General features: G+C 40.4%; 1 protein-coding gene across 2 annotated transcripts in view; it reads left to right on the top strand.

Moving 5' to 3' along the window:
- The window catches only part of LOC115150448 (carboxy-terminal domain RNA polymerase II polypeptide A small phosphatase 2), a 33,733-nt gene that overhangs the window by 4,021 nt on the left and 10,416 nt on the right, over positions 1-19,296 (top strand). Inside the window, exons 2-3 of one of the 2 annotated variants that reach the window (XM_029693746.1) lie at positions 9,975-10,126; positions 17,657-17,695. In XM_029693746.1, the coding sequence (XP_029549606.1) occupies positions 9,975-10,126; positions 17,657-17,695 (191 nt within the window). The remainder of the gene's footprint in view (positions 1-9,974; positions 10,127-17,656; positions 17,696-19,296) is intronic. The other variant, XM_029693747.1, reaches the window with a different exon arrangement.

Consider the following 19,296-nt stretch of genomic DNA (forward strand, 5'->3'; position numbering starts at 1 on the left):
CAGCTCTGGTGGACATTCCTGCAGTCAGCATGCTTGGCATTGGGTTGTCTGACAAAACTGCACATTTTAGTGGCCTTTTATTGTCCCCAGCACAAGGTGCACCTGTGTAATGATTATCCCATTTAATCTGCTTCTTGATATGCCACACCTGTCAGGTGGATGGATTATCTTGGTAAAGGAGAAATGCTCTCTAAAAGGGATGTACAAAAATATGAGAGAAATAAGCTTTCTGCGCATATGGAAAATGTCTATCTTATTTCAGCTCAAACATATAAACCCAACCTGTAAAGTGTTGGTTCTATTTTTGGTTAGTATGGCTATGTTCTTATCAATTGTATCGCTGTGACCACTGAATTCTGCTAGTTTTTAATTGAAAGAATAAAATCATCAATCACAAAATTCGCAGCTGGCACAATACAGCCAATGCCACGCTGCCTCTCGCCCGGCTCGTTGCCTAAGTGAATGGCGTCAGGCACTCCCACACAGCTAGCAAGCTAGAACTCGTCATAGAAAGGGGGTTGTGACATTAATTTGGACCAATCCCTGACAACCCCATACATGAAAACGTAGTTACAAAGCTCTAATTTGTAATCTGCTATGTTTCTTTTTCGTGTCTCAAAATATTTGAATGACAGAAGCGAAGGAAAAACATTTGACCTTATTTCAGTCAAAAGATGTCCGTGAAATTAACGGGCTGCGTTTCCGCTGGACGCGGAGATCTTTGCTGCGCAGTCAGCATTTGTCATGCTGCGGGTGGGAGCAGGGAGTCTTCAGACAACTTTGGGATAAGAAAGTTTTTGTGAAATGGTCGTCTTTCTGCTTTGTATGTGTTTAGCTTAGGCCAATCTATTGTATGAAAAGCACATCTTTGTTGCATTATACACACACTCAGAATTCGCTGCTTCAAGTTCAGAAGCCTATCTCTCCTCTTCTAGTTGGGCATGCAAGATCAAGTGCGCCTAGTGTATGTGTGGTCTCATTGAAATAAAGTAGACTGCCTAGTGCCAATGCATGGACGGAGAATCATGTGGCATGTATCTTTCCAAGGAAATTTACTTAAATATGATTAGACTATAGTTAACTACAGTTTCTGTAAATAAATATTGATAATGGAAAGAGGTGGAGGGTGCTCAACCAACGTGAGTTGAGTTGCAGTCAAAACATTTGATCATTTTAAAAGGAAAAGGTGTAATGAGCGCACAGGCTATCATAGTGAGTGAATGTTGCACCTTTTCATTTTCAATAAATATTGATTCGATAGCCTAATAATGGGCCGTGTGAGAATCTCTGGTAATTTAACCTATTTCCTAGGTTATTTTTGCGCATTTTGATATTGCCTATAGGGTGCAAAATTGATGGGACCATGCCTGGCAAGTGAGCTGCCTTACATAAGCTTCAAATAAAATTGCGGGACTGCGGTTGGGTTAAGGACCAGTTCTTGCGGTAGAGGGTGGGAGTCGGACAGAAAGCCAGCCAGTGCGGGAGGGTGCGGTATGAAAAGCTGCAGGTCCAGCGATAGCAGAAAGAACAAATCAGTCCCACGCAGACCTCTACCGTGAAACATGCCATCATGACTTTCCCATACTTCTTGGCAATACAATGTTACATCAATCTTACGTTGAAGAATACCCATCGCAAAGAGCAAATGAACACGCGGATTTCACAAAAGGGGCTGTCCCTCAGATTTGAATGTTCTTAGCATGGCAGTTGATTTACATTTGGGCTCATATCGTATAAATATCATAACATACAGTATTTCGTTTTTTTTTTAGAATTCTGCATAGCGTCCATTGTTTGTCGGATCATCTAACACCCTGCTTTTTAAAAAACAAACTTTTGTTAATTTTGCTAAGCAATACAGACAGTCAACATAAGATCTGGTTAATGCCACAGACAGGAAAGATGGTCATGATGGCTATATATGATGAGCATATTTGTGTATTTCAGATAACTTCACCCCTACCCTGTATCCTACCCATATGTTAAAAGTATAACACAGACATACCACAGTGTAACTACACTGTCTTTAGGACCCCAAAAGACAAGGATAAACATTCAAAAGCCTGAAATGAGATGGTGCAGCTGATATGAAGGCATTGTGTGTTTTTTATGCTCTGTCTCTGATCCGGATTAAAGGCCCTGCCTGGTCCAGATGGGAAAATCCGTGTTTGTTTTTCAGATTGTCTTGAGCTCTTGTGGGTGGGTGGATGTTATTGCGCGTTATCATCAACTCTCCTTCCTTTGTTCTCCTGCACAGATAGGCCTACATCTCACAGGCAAAGACGGGGAAGTTTGTTTCTTAGCAATGTAGGCATACCACAATGCTACATTGGAGGATGGCATGTTGAGCAGGGGGGATAAGAAATGTCGGAGTAAATTCCTTCTGTTATTGGGGTATGGCTTAGGGGGATAGTTACACTTCAAGATAAGGCTGTGTGGAATGATTTGATTCCTCTGTGTGTGAAACATTCTGGTTGACACAGACTTGTTTTCAGTTTGCGATGAGAGCACGGTACTGTGATTGTCTAACTTCTCATGTTTGGTCTGAGGTCATCATGATCACTGTTTTTGTTGGAATGCTTTTACTAGTTTCGAGCTAGCTATCTATCGGATAAAAAGCTCTAAATAAGCTTTGTTGTACAATTAAGGGTCAAATACACTGCATTTCAAACCCGTCAGCAATCGTCTAATGAATTCAGGGCTTGTGAAATTATACCTGGGCTATAAATATAAACCTTCTAATAATACTTTAATTTATCAAAACTGTTTAACCTGCTTTTTGCAATATTCACTGATCTGGCTTTCAAATCTTGTCTATGAAAATGCAATTTTTGTTGTACATTTAACCTGAACCATGCATAATGCACATTTGCTAATGATGACTTACTTTTTTTGTAGCAGACATGATAGAAAATTAACCCAGGTCTCCTAAACAATCTCATAAGCACAAGCCCATGTGCCAGCTAATCTTTATATTTCAAGTTTAGCCAACTTGGATCTATGTGCTAGCTAACAAGGTAGAACTGTTGAGTTGTTATGAGCACACCCTTCTGTCCGTCTCCAACTTTTTGAACAGCATGCTAGCCTCTTCACTTTGTTCAGATGCTGAAATCAAGTGGCCTACCTTATTTCTCAGAATGCGAACGAGTTGCCAATTCCATATAATTGTTTTATGCTTGTTGCACATTTATAAAACAGACAAGACAGCTAGCAACAAACTGAGCATGAATTTTCCAGAATCAATTTTCATTGATACTCCTGTTTTAGTAGTCTGCTCTGTATGCAATTTGAGGAGTTGAGACAAAGGGTATCGTTAGAAAGGTTAACTACTCTTCTATTACAGTAAAATAATGTCTTTCAGTGTCCATATGACCGATTTTCTGTTGGGCCAAACAGAGTTAAAACCGCTTGTCAGAGAGAATGCACAGAATGGAGCAAAGGAGACAAGACCAAAAAGACAACATGAGAATATGCAGACATAAACACTCATTTAAAAATGTTATTATTATTATTTTTTTATTCTTGTTATACAGGCATTTGGAATACCGTGCAAAAACATACATTTTAATTAATCTAATTAATTTGATATATCGCCCAGCCCTACTTGAAAGCTTGGTTTTGTCACTCATGGCTGTAAAAGTATCCATTCAACATTTTCAAACACTAGACCGGCTGTTATGAAAAGGTAAGATTGGAGACATAACATGCTTATGACAGCATTGTCAGTAGTCATGTACGCTGTAGGGAACAGACAGGACAGTGACAGTAGGATGAGTTTCAGTTGTGAAGTTGAACCCAGTTCCAGTGTAGAACAGGAAGTGTACTTTGCAGCAGCTTCATGCCTGTAGTTGAGAATATGTCCGATAAAACTAGGTTGATGAGTTTATTTGGGAAATCCAAATCTACTGATAGATAGGCTAGGCCTGCTGTGTCAAAGTCCAAAAGTATGATATGCTACACAGGATTTCAAAAACAATAACATTGTAATTTCAGAAAATGTCCATAATATATCTGCAGTAATAGTGAAATGATTGTGTTTCAGTGTTACTTACCCGCCAGTGTTGTGGTTGGCTGTGATATTCGCCTACTAATTTGGGAAAAATGGGAAAGCTGTTTTGCCCTTGTCTGTGTTATCTAGTGGAAATCGGATCAAGCGCCAATGTTGAAATTGCTATGTAATTTCCTGGTTGCTACACTGTTCGCTCAATTTCAGTTAGCTTAATCTGAGAAAACAAGCACTGAATAGTGTATGGAATCCTTGCATCATCTAAATCGCTGTGAAATATATTTTCAATTACAAAAAATATAGTTTTTACAGCTGAAGCTGGTGGACAAAAACTGAAAGTAAAAGGCTCAAGCATGAGTCCGCAATGTTAAATGTAAATGGGATGCAGGGGAGGGGGGAGAATTTGTTTTGAATGCAGCCTAGTGTTGCAATTCACCTAGGTTTGCGTGGGGAGCGGGATTCAGAGAAATTCTAGGTGTAGCATCTTTAACCTAAACTAGGCAGAGAACAGAAAATGGTTACAATAAAGAACGGGGAAAGTATTAACTGAATTTGTATCACAAAGTGGGAGTGATATGTCGGCTAAAGAATACTACACAGACATGAGTTTAAAATCGACTAGCTCCTGTTTCAGGTGGATCTATCCTATTTTATAATAGTCTATCTAATATGTTTAGTCTACATTTCCATGCTTCATGTGCTTACTATCTCTATAAGTGGAGAAATGTTACACTTAAGTGTTCCACTTAGAGATACATGGCGTGCGTAATGAGGGCAAGCAACAAGATTGTAGTCTTCAATTAAGATAGTGGCTAGTAGCGCCTAGCTGTGACTCCCCACTGCCTCCCTCCCTCACACCACACCCGCACTGTTTACATTCATACCAACCATGTGGCCTATTGAAACTTCAGGAATCATTTAACTCTGATAAGTGAGAGGACCATTCTCAAACTGCTTGGCATTCACATCAAAGTGTGTGTACACGTGTTCACCTCATCCAGGAGGGAGCATGTTAAATATATTTGAATGACAAATTACTCATCTTTTTATCTCCTCTCCTAACTGGAGTAGCTGCGCTCAGAGAGCTGGCGTACTCAACAACTTCAATTCTAGCCTGTTTTTGGTGCAGAGTAAAACAAATCAAAATCGAATGTTATTTGTCACATGCTTTGTAGACCACAGGTGTAGACTAAAAGTGAAATGCTTACTTAAGGGTTCTTTTCCAACAATGCAGAGTTTAAGATAAAAAAAATATATATAGAAATAGTGACGACAAATACTCAATGAATAACAAATAAAAATAATTAGTAAAAAATCATGGCTATATACAGAGAGTACCTGTTCTGAGTCAAAGTGCAGAGGTACAAGGTAATTGAGGTAGCTATGTACTGTAAGTAGGGGTAAAGTGACTAGGCAACAGGATAGACAGTAGCAGCAATGTATGTGGTGAGTGTGAAAGTGGGGGGGTGTGGCGTCAGTGTATGTGTGCGTGCGTATGTAGTGTGTGTTGAGGTGTCAGTGTAATACTTTGTACAACAAAATCAGGTAGCTATTTGATTAGCTATTTAGCAGTCTTGTTTTAAAGTCTTATGGCTTGGGGGTAGAAGCTGTTCAGGGTCCTGTTGGTTCCAGACTTGGTGCACTGGTACCACCTGCCATGCTGTATCAGAGAGAACATTCTGGCTTGGGTGGCTGGAGTCGGACAATTTTTTGGGGCTTTCCTCTTACACCTTCTGGTAGGCTTGGGCGGTATACCGGGTATGGAAATAGCCATGCGAAGGTTTTTCAATACGTGTTAATATTTGTAGCTACTTTAAGTTAATACCTGCAGTGAACTTGTGCAATACGTTAGGAGATAAAGCAGATCACGTTCTTCATTTCACCTATCACGTTATTTTACATTATGAAGCTTACCGTAGTTCTCCAGAACAGTTGAGACCTGTTTGTTTGTAAATGGCACAACCAGAGAAAGCGGGATCAGGTGAGTCCAACAGGGGTTGCTGCGTTTCTATATTGAAAGTGTTTTCAATAGAGTGATCAGGGACATGCAACTATAGTTCAAAGTGCTACACATTCGGCAGGAAATGGCTTAATTGTCATCAGATGAAAGTGTAATTCTATTTGGCTGACAGCCACACAAGTAAATAAGCTTACAATGAAAAAGCAAGTTATTTTTTTATAAAAACAATGCATGGTCACATTATTTCTAATGTTTATCATAGAAAGAGTGTAGCAAGCTACATTTCCTAATGTTTTGCTTAAAGTTAATCCGGCATTACACTGAAGAAAAGTACCGGAGAAAGTAGCTACACATCAGACAGGGTGCTGATGGAATGCTTGTTTGTGAATTCTCATGCGAGTGGAGAAAAATTAGTTTGATGCCAATCAGAAATCACAATAAGAAGCATTTTAGATCTGTGTTTACAAAACGCGTCACGATAGTTCTGTAGCGTTTTAACATTTTATTTCCTGTGTGAAAAACAAAGAATTCTGCGTTTGTGACCCCTAAGTTTAACTTGCTAGTTATTTAATTAAATGGCTGAATTAGTAAGGTGGCTGGGCATCATATTGTTAGCTTTCTGCTGTGTTTGAGACTTCAAAGCCCTTTGGATGAGTTCTCTGTACAGCTGCCACTGCAGCTTGATTTCCTTGTTTTTTTTTTTCTCCGCTCTGCTCCTCCCAATCTTCTCGGAGCTAGGAGCTGAGCCGGCAGGGCCTTTGCCCTAAGAACTCCCACACTCCACACAGACAGTGTGTACACGCTACTGTTCTTCCTTCAGAAACGCATGTTTTAAAACTTTGTCAATTTCCACAATCTCTCATTCACATTCGCTTGTAAATGTCCAAACTCACCAAAAATGACATTTCGTAGCTCCTATACATGCATACCTTTGTGAGCTGGATTGCCTGTCTTTGGAATTTGTTTATTTTAGTTTATTTAGCTAGCAGCCTCCATAGAAATTCTGTATTATTTGTGCTAATTCTGTTAGCATTCAGGTAATAGACGCCCAATGGTCTTTTTTCTGGCACCCCCTTGTGTACTAAGCCGTAAATCCCGAAATGAGAGAAGGACGGTATGACGATGTGAAAATCTGGATACTGCCCAACCCTACCGCCTGGTATAGTCACTATTAATAGCAATGTCGGCATTTGTCTAATAAAATACATTAACTGTCATTAAAGCTGCAATATCTAACTTTTTGGGTGACCTGACCAAATTCACATAGAAATGTGAGTTACAGATGTCATTCAAACCAAGTCTAAGAAGCAGTAGATCTGTTCTATGTGCTCTATTTCTATGCTTCCGGTTTCGTTTAAGCCACTTTTACTTTCAGTTTTGTACACCAACTTCAAACAGCTGAAAATACAATATTTTTATTTATTGATAATACATTTCACAGCGGTTTAGATGGTACAATTATTCTCTTAACTATGCATTGCCTTTTTTTGTCACAAACTGAAATAAGGAAAACTTAGAATTTTAGCAATGAGGAAATGGCAGAGCGATTTCTACATATTACACCTTTTATATGTTTGTCAGCGCTTGTTGACTGTAGCCTCCTCTTGAGTCTGTCTGCGTCCCAAATGGCCCCCTATTCCCTATTTAGTGCTCTACCTTTGACCAGGGCCCATAGTGCACTACATGGGCAATAGGGTGCTTTTTGTGAGTTAGTCAGTTTTTATGTTCTCTTGTGCCTCTGATGCCTGAGTGTGTAAATGGAGCTGACTCCCTCCTCTTCTATCAGGCCCGGTGAACTGTGGCTATGCAGAAATAGACCCATACAGAGAGCATGATCAGTTTCCTCTCTGCTCTGATCTATTAGCCCTGGTAAAGACCAGGCCTGATGGATCTATTCTAGTGGAAACAGGATTCTCCTCTAGAGAGGGATACGGAAGGCACATTATGGCCAGGGCGGTTTCCTGGACACAGATTTGCCGTAGTCCTTTTTATATATTTAAAAAAAAAAAATTTTGTTGAATTTTTTTTTTAACATTTATTTTTATTTATTTGTATTAATGACAATTACAACAATACTGAATGAACACTTATTTTAACTTAATATAATACATCAATAAAATCAATTTAGCCTCAAATAAATAATGAAACATGTTCAATTTGGTTTAAATAATGCAAAAACAAAGTGTTGGAGAAGAAAGTAAAAGTGCAATATGTCCCATCTAAAAAACCTAACGTTTAAGTGCCTTGCTCAGAACATGAGAACATATGAAAGCTGGTGGTTCCTTTTAACATGAGTCTTCTATATTCCCAGGTAAAACGTTTTAGGTTTTAGTTTTTATAGGAATATTTCTTTCTATACGATTTGTATTTCACATACCTTTTGGCTATTGGCTGTTCTTATAGGCACTTTAGTATTGCCAGTGTAACAGTATAGCTTCTGTCCCTCTCCTCGCTCCTACCTGGGCTCGAACCAGGAACACATCGACAACAGCCACCCTCGAAGCAGCGTTACCCATGTAGAGCAAGGGGAACAACTATTCCAAGTCTCAGAGCGAGTGACGTTTGAAACGCTATTAGCGTGCACCCGCTAACTAGCTAGCCATTTCACATCGGTTACACCAGCCTAATCTTTGAGTTGACAGGCTTGAAGTCATAAACAGTGCAATGCATTGCGAAGAGCTGCTGGCAAAACGCACAAAAGTGCTGTTTGAATGAATGCTTACGAGCCTGCTGGTGCCTACCACCGCTCAGTCAGACTGCTCTATCAAATCATAGACTTAATTATAATATAATAAACACACAGAAATATGAGCCTTAGGTCATTAATATGGTCGAATCCGGAAACTATCATCTCGAAAACCCAAAGTTTTTTTCTTTCAGTGAAATATGGAACCGGTCCGTATTTTATCTAACGGGTGGCATCCCTAAGTCTAAATATTCCTGTTACATTGCACAACCTTCAATGGTATGTCATAATTACATAAAATTCTGACAAATTAGTTCGCAACAAGCCAGGCTAAGAACGCAAGAGCAGTGACACAATTTAATGTTAACAGGCAATATTAACTAAATATGCAGGTTTAAAAATATATACTTGTGTATTGATTTTAAAGAAAGGCATTGATGTTTATGGTTAGGTACATTGGTGCAACGACAGTGCTTTTTTCGCAAATGAGCTTGTTAAACAATCACCCGTTTGTCGAAGTAGGCTGTGATTCGATGAGAAATGAACAGGCACCGCATCGATTATATGCAACGCAGGACCCGTTAGATAAACTAGTAATATCATCAACCATGTGTAGTTAACTAGTGATTATGTTAAGATTGATCATTTTTTATAAGATAAGTTAATGCTAGCTAGCAACTTACCTTGGCTTCTTGCTGCCCTCGCGTAACAGGTAGTCAGCCTGCCATGCAGGCTCCTCGTGGAGTGCAATGTAAGGCAGGTGGTTAGAGCGTTGGACTAGTAACCGGAAGGTTGCAAAAACGAATCCCCCCTGAACAAGGCAGTTAACCCCCGTTCCTAGGCCATCATTGAAAATAAGAATGTGTTCTTAATCTGACTTGCCTAGTTAAATAAAGGTGTAAAAATAAAAAATCGGCAAATCGGTGGCCAAAAATACCGATTACCGATTGTTATGAAAACTTGAAATCGGCCCTAATTGATCGGCCATTCCGATTAATCGGTCGACCTCTATTAGAGGGTGATAAAGGGATCGGTACCAATTAGGGGTGTCAGTTATTGTAGGCCTACTTGTTGTGGGTGTTTGTTACTGATTTGAGATTGACTGGAAGACTCAAGAGTGCAAATGAATGTAGTCCCAGAGATGTCTGTTTAGGGGTAAGGGGGAGGTTGTAGGGGATTACATTTTTGTCCTTTAATCCCATATAACAGCACTATCTCTTATTAGTCTAGGTTTGGGATGGCCCATATGGGGTTTCACCTTCCATGAGTTTATTTACACATTTCTCCATGTGTTAATATTAGTTTGTTCCTTCTCTCCCTAGGCCAGGTGAACAAATCTTCCCCAAAGAAACCTCGGAGCCGGAATATCTTCAAAGCGCTTTTCTGTTGCCTCCGAGCACAGGATGCCCCTCAGCCTCCACCCCCTGCCCAGGATACTCTACTCCCTCCTGAGGACAATGGGACGATCGACAAGGTAACACAACCGCCAGTCAGCCAGCCACTCCAGTGGTTCAGAGCCGCATAGGTCGAAAAAATGCGAGTTAAGACAACGTAATAATTCCATGTGACAGGGTTAGACCAGCACTGTTGCTGATTCTACAGGATTAGCATTGAAACCGTGACCTGCAATGGGGAAATCAAGTAGTAAAGTGGCTGTAGATAATTCATTTAAAATTCTGAATAGAACGACAGTAAAACAGTTAGGCAATGTGTTTGCTGAGTAGTTAGCTGAAATTCACTACGATTGTGTTAGTTCTCCATCAAAGTGGAAAATAATATTTTTATATTAATATTCACTGAACAAAAATATAAATTAAGGATGCAAATGACTAACAGACCCTCATTAAGCGGTCAACAAACAGTTACATTTAATAAAACTGTTAAGTGACCTTACCAACAGAAAATACTATTAGAGATCTGTATATAATGACAAGATGCTTATGTTTCCGCCCTAACAACGGGAGTCGGCCCAAGGTGGGAAGGCAGGCGACAAGCTTAGGCACAAAATAAGCCCATAGAAACGTATCAGGCTTATTTTGGACAGATTTTGGCAAAAGTGAAATATCTCGCTTTGCCTCTTCCTCGCTGATACTATGCATGCATACATGGACCAGACATTTTTCATGAAGAGCTTAATGGAAACATGCAACAATAGCAAGCCGATCGTCTTACAGTTCAAAGGCTATAACCTATTATTGAACATGCAACTCCTGTAATGAAGCAGCTAATAAAATCATTTTCAAACATTGGCCAAAATGCAATTAGAAAACACTATTCTAAACATAATGTGAGCAGTTGTGACAGATTAAAATCTCTGTTAGAAACTTGGAAATAGGGGGAATCTTAAAGCAACAACTATGATAGGTTGCTAATATGACTAGGATTGTGCCTTGGGCTTCCGTACAACGAAAGAAAGTTGACATGAAAACCAATAGAACAGGAGAGAAATGCTGGTTAATGGCATGAGGAAGTCTTAGAGAATAATTGCCTCCATGTTTGTAGATGGTTTTTGCAAGGCTACTTTGAAGCAAGGTAAGACATGCCTCATTTGAAATAAAGTGAAACATTCAGGTTTCAAACAATTATACTGCCTCAAGCTCACATTCCAAAGTGGTGGGTGACGCTCTCATAGTCAATGGTAGGCAGGCTATAGTCTATACACCCGAATGGCGAATGGGAGGCGTGCTTTAATGAGTTGAAATTGAGAGTAAAAAATAGCTCCTTTTAACCGTGGCCACCACGCGATTGCATTTAAATTGTTGTGCAATGACTGGGCTTACAAATGCAGGTTTCACTCCATTAGCTTAGACTTTTTGAGCTACTCTTGCACTGTCTGACAGGTGGTAGACTATTCCACTCCTCAAACTAGGCTCTGCATGCTGTGCGCGTGTGATAAATAAGAATGCATGACGACTAACAAAAATACACACGAGCCAATTTAATTATACAAAATTATGCAAATTACACTATAGACTGGTAGCCATGACTGGTCAAATGTGTTTTCGTCAGCGAACCGATAACGGTAAACCGCTAACATACCTAATATAAACGCAACATGTAAGGTGTTGGTCCCATGTTTCATGAACTGAAATAAAAAATCCCAGAAATGTTCTAGACGCACAAAAAGGTTATTTCTCTCAAATTTTGTGCACAAATTTGTTTACATCCCTGTTTGTGAGCATTTCTCCTTTGCCAAGATAATCCATCCACCTGACTGGTGTGGCATATCAAGAAGCTGGTTAAACAGCATGATCATTACACCGGTGCACCTTGTGATGTGGACAATAAAAGGCCATTAAAATGTGCAGTTTTGTCAGACAACCCAATCCCACAGATATATCAAGTTTTTAGGGAGCGTGCAATTGACATTCTGACTGCAGGAATGTCCACCAGAGCTGTTGCCAGAGAATTGATTGTTAATTTCTATACCATAAGCCGCCTCCAACGTTGTTTTAGAGAATTTGGCTGTACGTCCAACCGGCCTCACAACCGCAGACCACGTGGGCCTCCACATCCGGCTTCTTCACCTGTGGGATTATCTGAGGGGGGTTGGGGGTGGGGTACTGAGGAGTATTTATATTACAGGGCTCCAGTCCAGTCATGTGAAATCTATTGATCAAGGCCTAATTTATTTAAATTGACTGATTTCCTTAAATGACCTGTAACTCAGGAAAGAAATTGTTGTGTTTATTTTTGTTCAGTGTATGTCTATTTGTATATATACTGCTCAAAAAAATAAAGGGAACACTTAAACAACACATCCTAGATCTGAATGAAAGAAATAATCTTATTAAATACTTTTTTCTTTACATAGTTGAATGTGCTGACAACAAAATCATACAAAAATAATCAATGGAAATCCAATTTATCAACCCATGGAGGTCTGGATTTGGAGTCACACTCAAAATTAAAGTGGAAAACCACACTACAGGCTGATCCAACTTTGATGTAATGTCCTTAAAACAAGTCAAAATGAGGCTCAGCAGTGTGTGTGGCCTCCACGTGCCTGTATGACCTCCTTACAATGCCTGGGCATGCTCCTGATGAGGTGGCGGATGGTCTCCTGAGGGATCTCCTCCCAGACCTGGACTAAAGCATCCGCCAACTCCTGGACAGTCTGTGGTGCAACATGGCGTTGGTGGATGGAGCGAGACATGATGTCCCAGATGTGCTCAATTGGATTCAGGTCTGGGGAACGGGCAGGCCAGTCCATAGCATCAATGCCTTCCTCTTGCAGGAACTACTGACACACTCCAGCCACATGAGGTCTAGCATTGTCTTGCATTAGGAGGAACCCAGGGCCAACCGCACCAGCATATGGTCTCACAAGGGGTCTGAGGATCTCATCTCGGTACCTAATGGCAGTCAGGCTACCTCTGGCGAGCACATGGAGGACTGTGCGGCCCCCCCAAAAAATGCCACCCCACACCATGACTGACCCACCGCCAAACCGGTCATGCTGGAGGATGTTGCAGGCAGCAGAACGTTCTCCACGGCGTCTCCAGACTCTGTCACGTCTGTCACGTGCTCATTGTGAACCTGCTTTCATCTGTGAAGAGCACAGGGCGCCAGTGGCGAATTTGCCAATCTTGGTGTTCTCTGGCAAATGCCAAACGTCCTGCACGGTGTTGGGCTGTAAGCACAACCCCCACCTGTGGACGTCGGGCCCTCATACCACCCTCATGGAGTCTGTTTCTGACCGTTTGAGCAGACACATGCACATTTGTGGCCTGCTGGAGGTCATTTTGCAGGGCTCTGGCAGTGCTCCTCCTGCTCCTCCTTGCACAAAGGCGGAGGTAACGGTCCTGCTGCTGGGTTGTTGCCCTCCTACGGCCTCCTCCACGTCTCCTGATGTACTGGCCTGTCTCCTGGTACCGCCTCCGTGCTCTGGACACTACGCTGACAGACACAGCAAACCTTCTTGCCACAGCTCGCATTGATGTGCCATCCTGGATGAGCTGCACTACCTGAGCCACTTGTGTGGGTTGTAGACTCCGTCTCATGCTACCACTAGAGTGAAAGCACCGCCAGCATTCAAAAGTGACCAAACATCAGCCAGGAAGCATAGGAACTGAGAAGTGGTCTGTGGTTACCACCTGCAGAACCACTCCTTTATTGGGGGTGTCTTGCTAATTGCCTATAATTTCCACCTGTTGTCTATTCCATTTGCACAACAGCATCTGAAATGTATTGTCAATCAGTGTTGCTTCCTAAGTGGACAGTTTGATTTCACAGAAGTGTGATTGACTTGGAGTTACATTGTGTTGTTTAAGTGTTCCCTTTATTTTTTTGAGCAGTGTATTTTTTTCTTCTCCAGCGCTGGTCCAATAAAGTTGTTTATTTTCGAACACTTTTGCATGGAGTTATTACTTTCTCTTAACCTTTTTATCTTCAACCTAGACAGCTGTTAACACCGGACACACTTCCTAAAAGTAAGTTAGACTGGCTGAGTACTTTATAGAAAGACCTAGCATTAGTGTAGTAGACCAACTTCTGTCCAAGAGGTTGTGGCTAGTAATAATGTGATTTTATATCAGAATTGGTCTTAAGTGGCATGTCCCATTAAAAGTTTTCATTTGAGGTAAGTTATTTGAGATAATTCGGAGTAAATGGAGAATAAAGGCTGGATGGAGATTTATATAACTTCTCCCTGACTGATACATTTGACTATCTTTTACATTCTTATCGTCTCAGATTGTGTGCTGCTGTCTTCTTAAATCTGCACTCACGTTGTTCAGTAGTCTAGATGCACCATGTAATTACAAGATAAGATGGCTAATGGGCCTAATATGACTCTGATTCATGATGGCTCTATTAATGTAATTAGAGCTGACCTGATTTATATGGTACAACACTAGTATTTGGGTAAGCATGGCTGTGTCCCAAATGGCACCATATTCTTGATATAGTGCACTAGTTTAGACCAGGGCCCATAGGGCTCTAGTCAAAAGTAGTGCACTATATTGAGAAAAGGGTGCCATTTGGGACATGTCCCATGTCATTACCCTGCAGATTAATATCTGTGATTCTCTGAATTACAGTTCCACTTGGCTTAATTACTCATGTCCCCACACCATGTTCAGATGTCCGACTGCTCATGAACATCACAATCATTTACTCCATCCCCAGTTCAAAGTATTATGGATTTAATTGGGCCAAGATAGACGTTGGCGATAAAGACAATTAAATTATTCAAATGCAAGTGTTTTCTCGTAGTTGAAAGGTAGGTTTACCACCACACTTCACAGATCCACAGTATATTGATGACACTGTTTTAGTTAGCATGTTGGTGAATGGGCATTTAAATGTGAGCTATTTAGACTTAGGCTAACAGATCAAACTCTGCCCTGTGTTAAGGGATCAAACCCTTTTTTTCAATTTCTGCCTAAAATGACATACCCAAATCTAACTGCCTGTAGCTCAGGACCTGAAGCAAGGATATGCATATGCTTGATACCATTTGAAAGTTAACACTTTGAAGTTTGTGGAAATATGCAATTAGTGTAGGAGAATATAACACATTAGATCTGGTAAAAGATAATACAAAAAAAACATGCGTTTTCTATAAAAAAAAATGTTCCATCTTTGAAATGCAAGAGAAAGGCCATAATATAATATTGCAGTTTAGGCGCAATTTAGATTTTGGCCACTAGATGGGAGCAGTGTGTGTGCAAAGTTAAAGATTGATCCAGTGAAGCATTGCAATACTGGACAATATTTTGTATCAAGTCTGCCCAAATGTACCGAATTGGTCAATTGATACATTTCCAAGTACATAACTATAGAGAACATACAAAAATGATATGGTAATACAACATTTAAGTTTACACGCTCCCAGGAATGTCATACATGATGGATCATTAGCTTATACACTAACTTAGACACATCTAGAAGGCTGGGCGGGTTGGGTGTGGAGCCAGAGACAGCAGGGGTTCAAACTGTAGAACCCAGTTCCTACACTTGACTATAAAAAAGTAGCATATGTTTGTTTGATAAATTACATTATCTCTGGGACCCTCAGGATGACAAATCAGAGCAAGATTACTGAATGTAAGTACATTATTTACCTTCAGAGGTGAATGTATCAAACCAGTTGCCGTGGTAAACGTTTTGTTGTTGTGCACTCCTCAAACAATGTCATGGTATTTTCTTCACTGTAATAGCTACTGTAAATTGGACAGTGCAGTTAGATTAACAAGAATTTAAGTTTTCTGCACATATAAGACATGTCTATATCCTGGAAAGTTTGCTGTTACTTACAACGTCATGCTAATCACATTAGCGCACGTTAGCTCAACCGTCCCGGTATAGGGACACCGATCCCGTAGAGGTTTTAACTAAGCTTATGCCTTTGACTAATGATGCTTCAACCATTTACCAAACACATTAATCATTAGTCAAAAATAAATAAACACCAAGCTATCTGTTATGTTTTACTTTATCATATAGGTTAACATGACTGTGTGGACCTCACTGTTCTTCTGTCCAAAGTGTTCATAGAGAGAATGGCTAGGTTTAGAATAAGATAAGCACCTTGTAGGCGGCAGCACATTTATACTGAGTAAAATATTTTGGCTGCAGATATTAGGCACATTTTCTCCGTAACATAACCTTTTCCTTCCCATGTTTTATGAGCTGAAATAAAAGATCCCAACAATTTTCCATACGCACAAAAAGCTTATCTCAAATTGTGCACAAACTTGTTTACATACCTGTTAGTGAGCATTTCTCCTTTGCCAAGATAATCCATCCACATAACAGGTGTCATATCAAGAAGCTGATTATCAGCATGATCATTACACAGGTTCACCTTGTGCTGGGGACAATAAAAGGCCACTAAAATGTTCAGTTTTGTCACACAACACAATGCCACAAAAAGTTTAGGGGGTGTGCAATTGGCGTGTTGACTGCAGGAATGTCCACCAGAGCTGTTGCTAGATTCATTTCTCTACCATAAGCCGCCTCCAACGTCGTTTTAGAGAATTTGGCAGTACTTCCAACCGATCTCATAACTGCAGACCAAGTGTATGGCGTCGTGTTGGCGAATGGTTTGTTGATGTCAACGTTGTGAACAGAGTGCCCCATGGTGGGGTTATGGTATGGGCAGGCAAAAGCTACAGACAATGAACCCAATTGCATTTATTCGATGGCAATTTGAATGCACCATGACGAGATCCTGAGGCCCATTGTCGTGTCATTCATCCGCCGCCATCACCTCATGTTTCAGCATGATTATGCTGTACACAATTCCTGGAAGCTGAAAATGTCCCAGTTCTTCCATGGCCTGCATACTCACCAGACATGTCACCCGTTGAGCATGTTTGGGATGCTCTGGATCAACGTGCACGACGTGTTCCAGTTCCCACCAATATCCAGCAACTTCACATAGCCATTGAGGAGTGGGAAAACATTCCACAGGCCACAATTAACAGCCTGATCAACTCTATGCGAAGGATATGTGTCACGCTGCATGAGGCAAATGGTGGTCACACCAGATACTGACTGGTTTTCTGATCCACACCCTTACATTTTTTTAAGGTATCTGTGACCAACAGATTCATATCTGTATTCCCAGTCATGTGAAATCCATAGATTAGGGCATTATTCATTTATTTCCATTGACTGAATTCCTTATGAACTGTAACTCAGTAAAATATTTAATTGTTTTATGTTGCATTTTAATATTTTTGTTCTGTATAGTTAATGCATATTCATCTCCAGCACCACCCCAACATCATGTGACAAGTGTGCGTTTCTATGTTTTGTAGTAAGAAAGAGAGGAAGATAATTGTTTCAATGACATCATCTGTGATTTTAACCAATTATGAGTAGGTATTGCTTACTAATTGGTTTTTGTCATTGGAAACCCTTATCTTCCTCACTTTCTTACTACAAAATATAGAAACATGCCATTTTCACTAGTTGGGCTGGTACTGGAGATGATGAATATGAAGTAGAGAAATTGTGAAATTTCCCTTTAACTGTCTTTCATCTCTCTGTTTAGCTTGATCTACTTCAAAACCTTCGCTACCAGTTTCATCAAGTACGTAAAGGACAATATCACTGTGGTTTTTGTGGGAGTAGAGACAATGGGCTTAGGTTAAACTGTCACATTTGGTATGATGCTATGTATTGTAACTGACATTTCTGTGTTTTGATCCATTTTCTTCAGACATGTTACAGTTAAGCTATTGTATTTGGGGTGGAAAGGGAAATTAATTCACTTTTACAGGACAGTGTGCATTGTGCAATAGGATACGTGTCTAACATTGTAATGTGTATGGGCTAATTATATACACTAGGACCAAATACATTAACATATTTAGATGACCCATTTGTTACTGTAGATAGGTTATTATTTTGGAACTCACATTGAACCCTTCATTCTCAAACTAAAAGGTTTTCCTAACTGGAAAAATGTGATTCCTGTATAGAATCGCACCGGAGGTTCCTGGTCAATAGATGATAGATTCCCTCTGGAATATTTCATTGAAGATGCCATTTCCTGGTTGATAAACTGAAATGAGGCAAACTATTCTAATTTTGTGACAAAACAAGCATTCATTGTGTAGAGAATCATTGTACCATTTTTAACTGCTGTGAAATATATTTTCCATAACCAATAATATTGTATTTTCAGCTGTTTGAAGCTGGTGTACAAAACCGAATGTAAATGATGCAAAAACGTAAGGGAAGCATAGAAATAGCGCACATAGTACAGATCTACCACTTCTTAGACATGCTTTCAATGAGAATGACAGACCTTTCTATGTGAATTTGGTCAGGTCTCCCAAAAAATTATGTCTTGCAGCTTTAAGTGTGGGGCGTGTCATCTTTCATTTAAATTGTAGGGGAAAAGTCACTACCCACCTCTACCCTGCCTTTACCCACCTCTACCCTGACTCTACCCACCTCTACCCTGACTCTACCCACCTCTACCCTGCCTTTACCCACCTCTACCCTGACTCTACCCACCTCTACTCTGCCTCTACCCACTCTTCTACACTTTTTATCATCCTCTCTCCTCTACTCCTATACTCTTCTACCCTCCTCTACTCCTCCTATACTCTTCTACCCTCCTCTACTCCTCCTATACTCTTCTACTCCTCCTCTATTCCTCATCTAATCTTCTACCCTCCTCTACTCCTCCTATACTCTTCTACCCTCCTCTACTCCTCCTATACTCTTCTACCCTCCTCTAATCTTCTACCCTCCTCTACTCGTCCTATACTCTTCTACCCTCCTCTACTCCTATACTCTTCTACCCTCCTCTACTCCTCCTCTAATCTTCTACCCTCATACTCCTCCTATATTCCTATACTCTTCTACCCTCCTCTAATCCTCTAACCTCCTCTACTCATCCTTTACTCCTCCTATACTCTTCTAACCTCCTCTAATCTTCTAACCTCCTCTACTCCTCCTCTACTCTAATCTTCTATCCTCCTCTACTCATCCTTTACTCCTCCTATACTCTAATCTTCTATTCTCCTCTACTCATCCTCTACTCCTATACTCCTCTAATCTTCTAACCTCCTCTACTCATCCTCTACTCCTCCTTTACTCTAATCTCCTATCCTCCTCTACTCATCCTTTACTCCTTCTATACTCCTCTAATCTTCTATCCTCCTCTACTCATCCTCTACT

The sequence above is a fragment of the Salmo trutta genome, chromosome 16, assembly GCF_901001165.1.
Source record: "Salmo trutta chromosome 16, fSalTru1.1, whole genome shotgun sequence".
Classification (NCBI taxonomy): Eukaryota; Metazoa; Chordata; class Actinopteri; order Salmoniformes; family Salmonidae; genus Salmo; species Salmo trutta.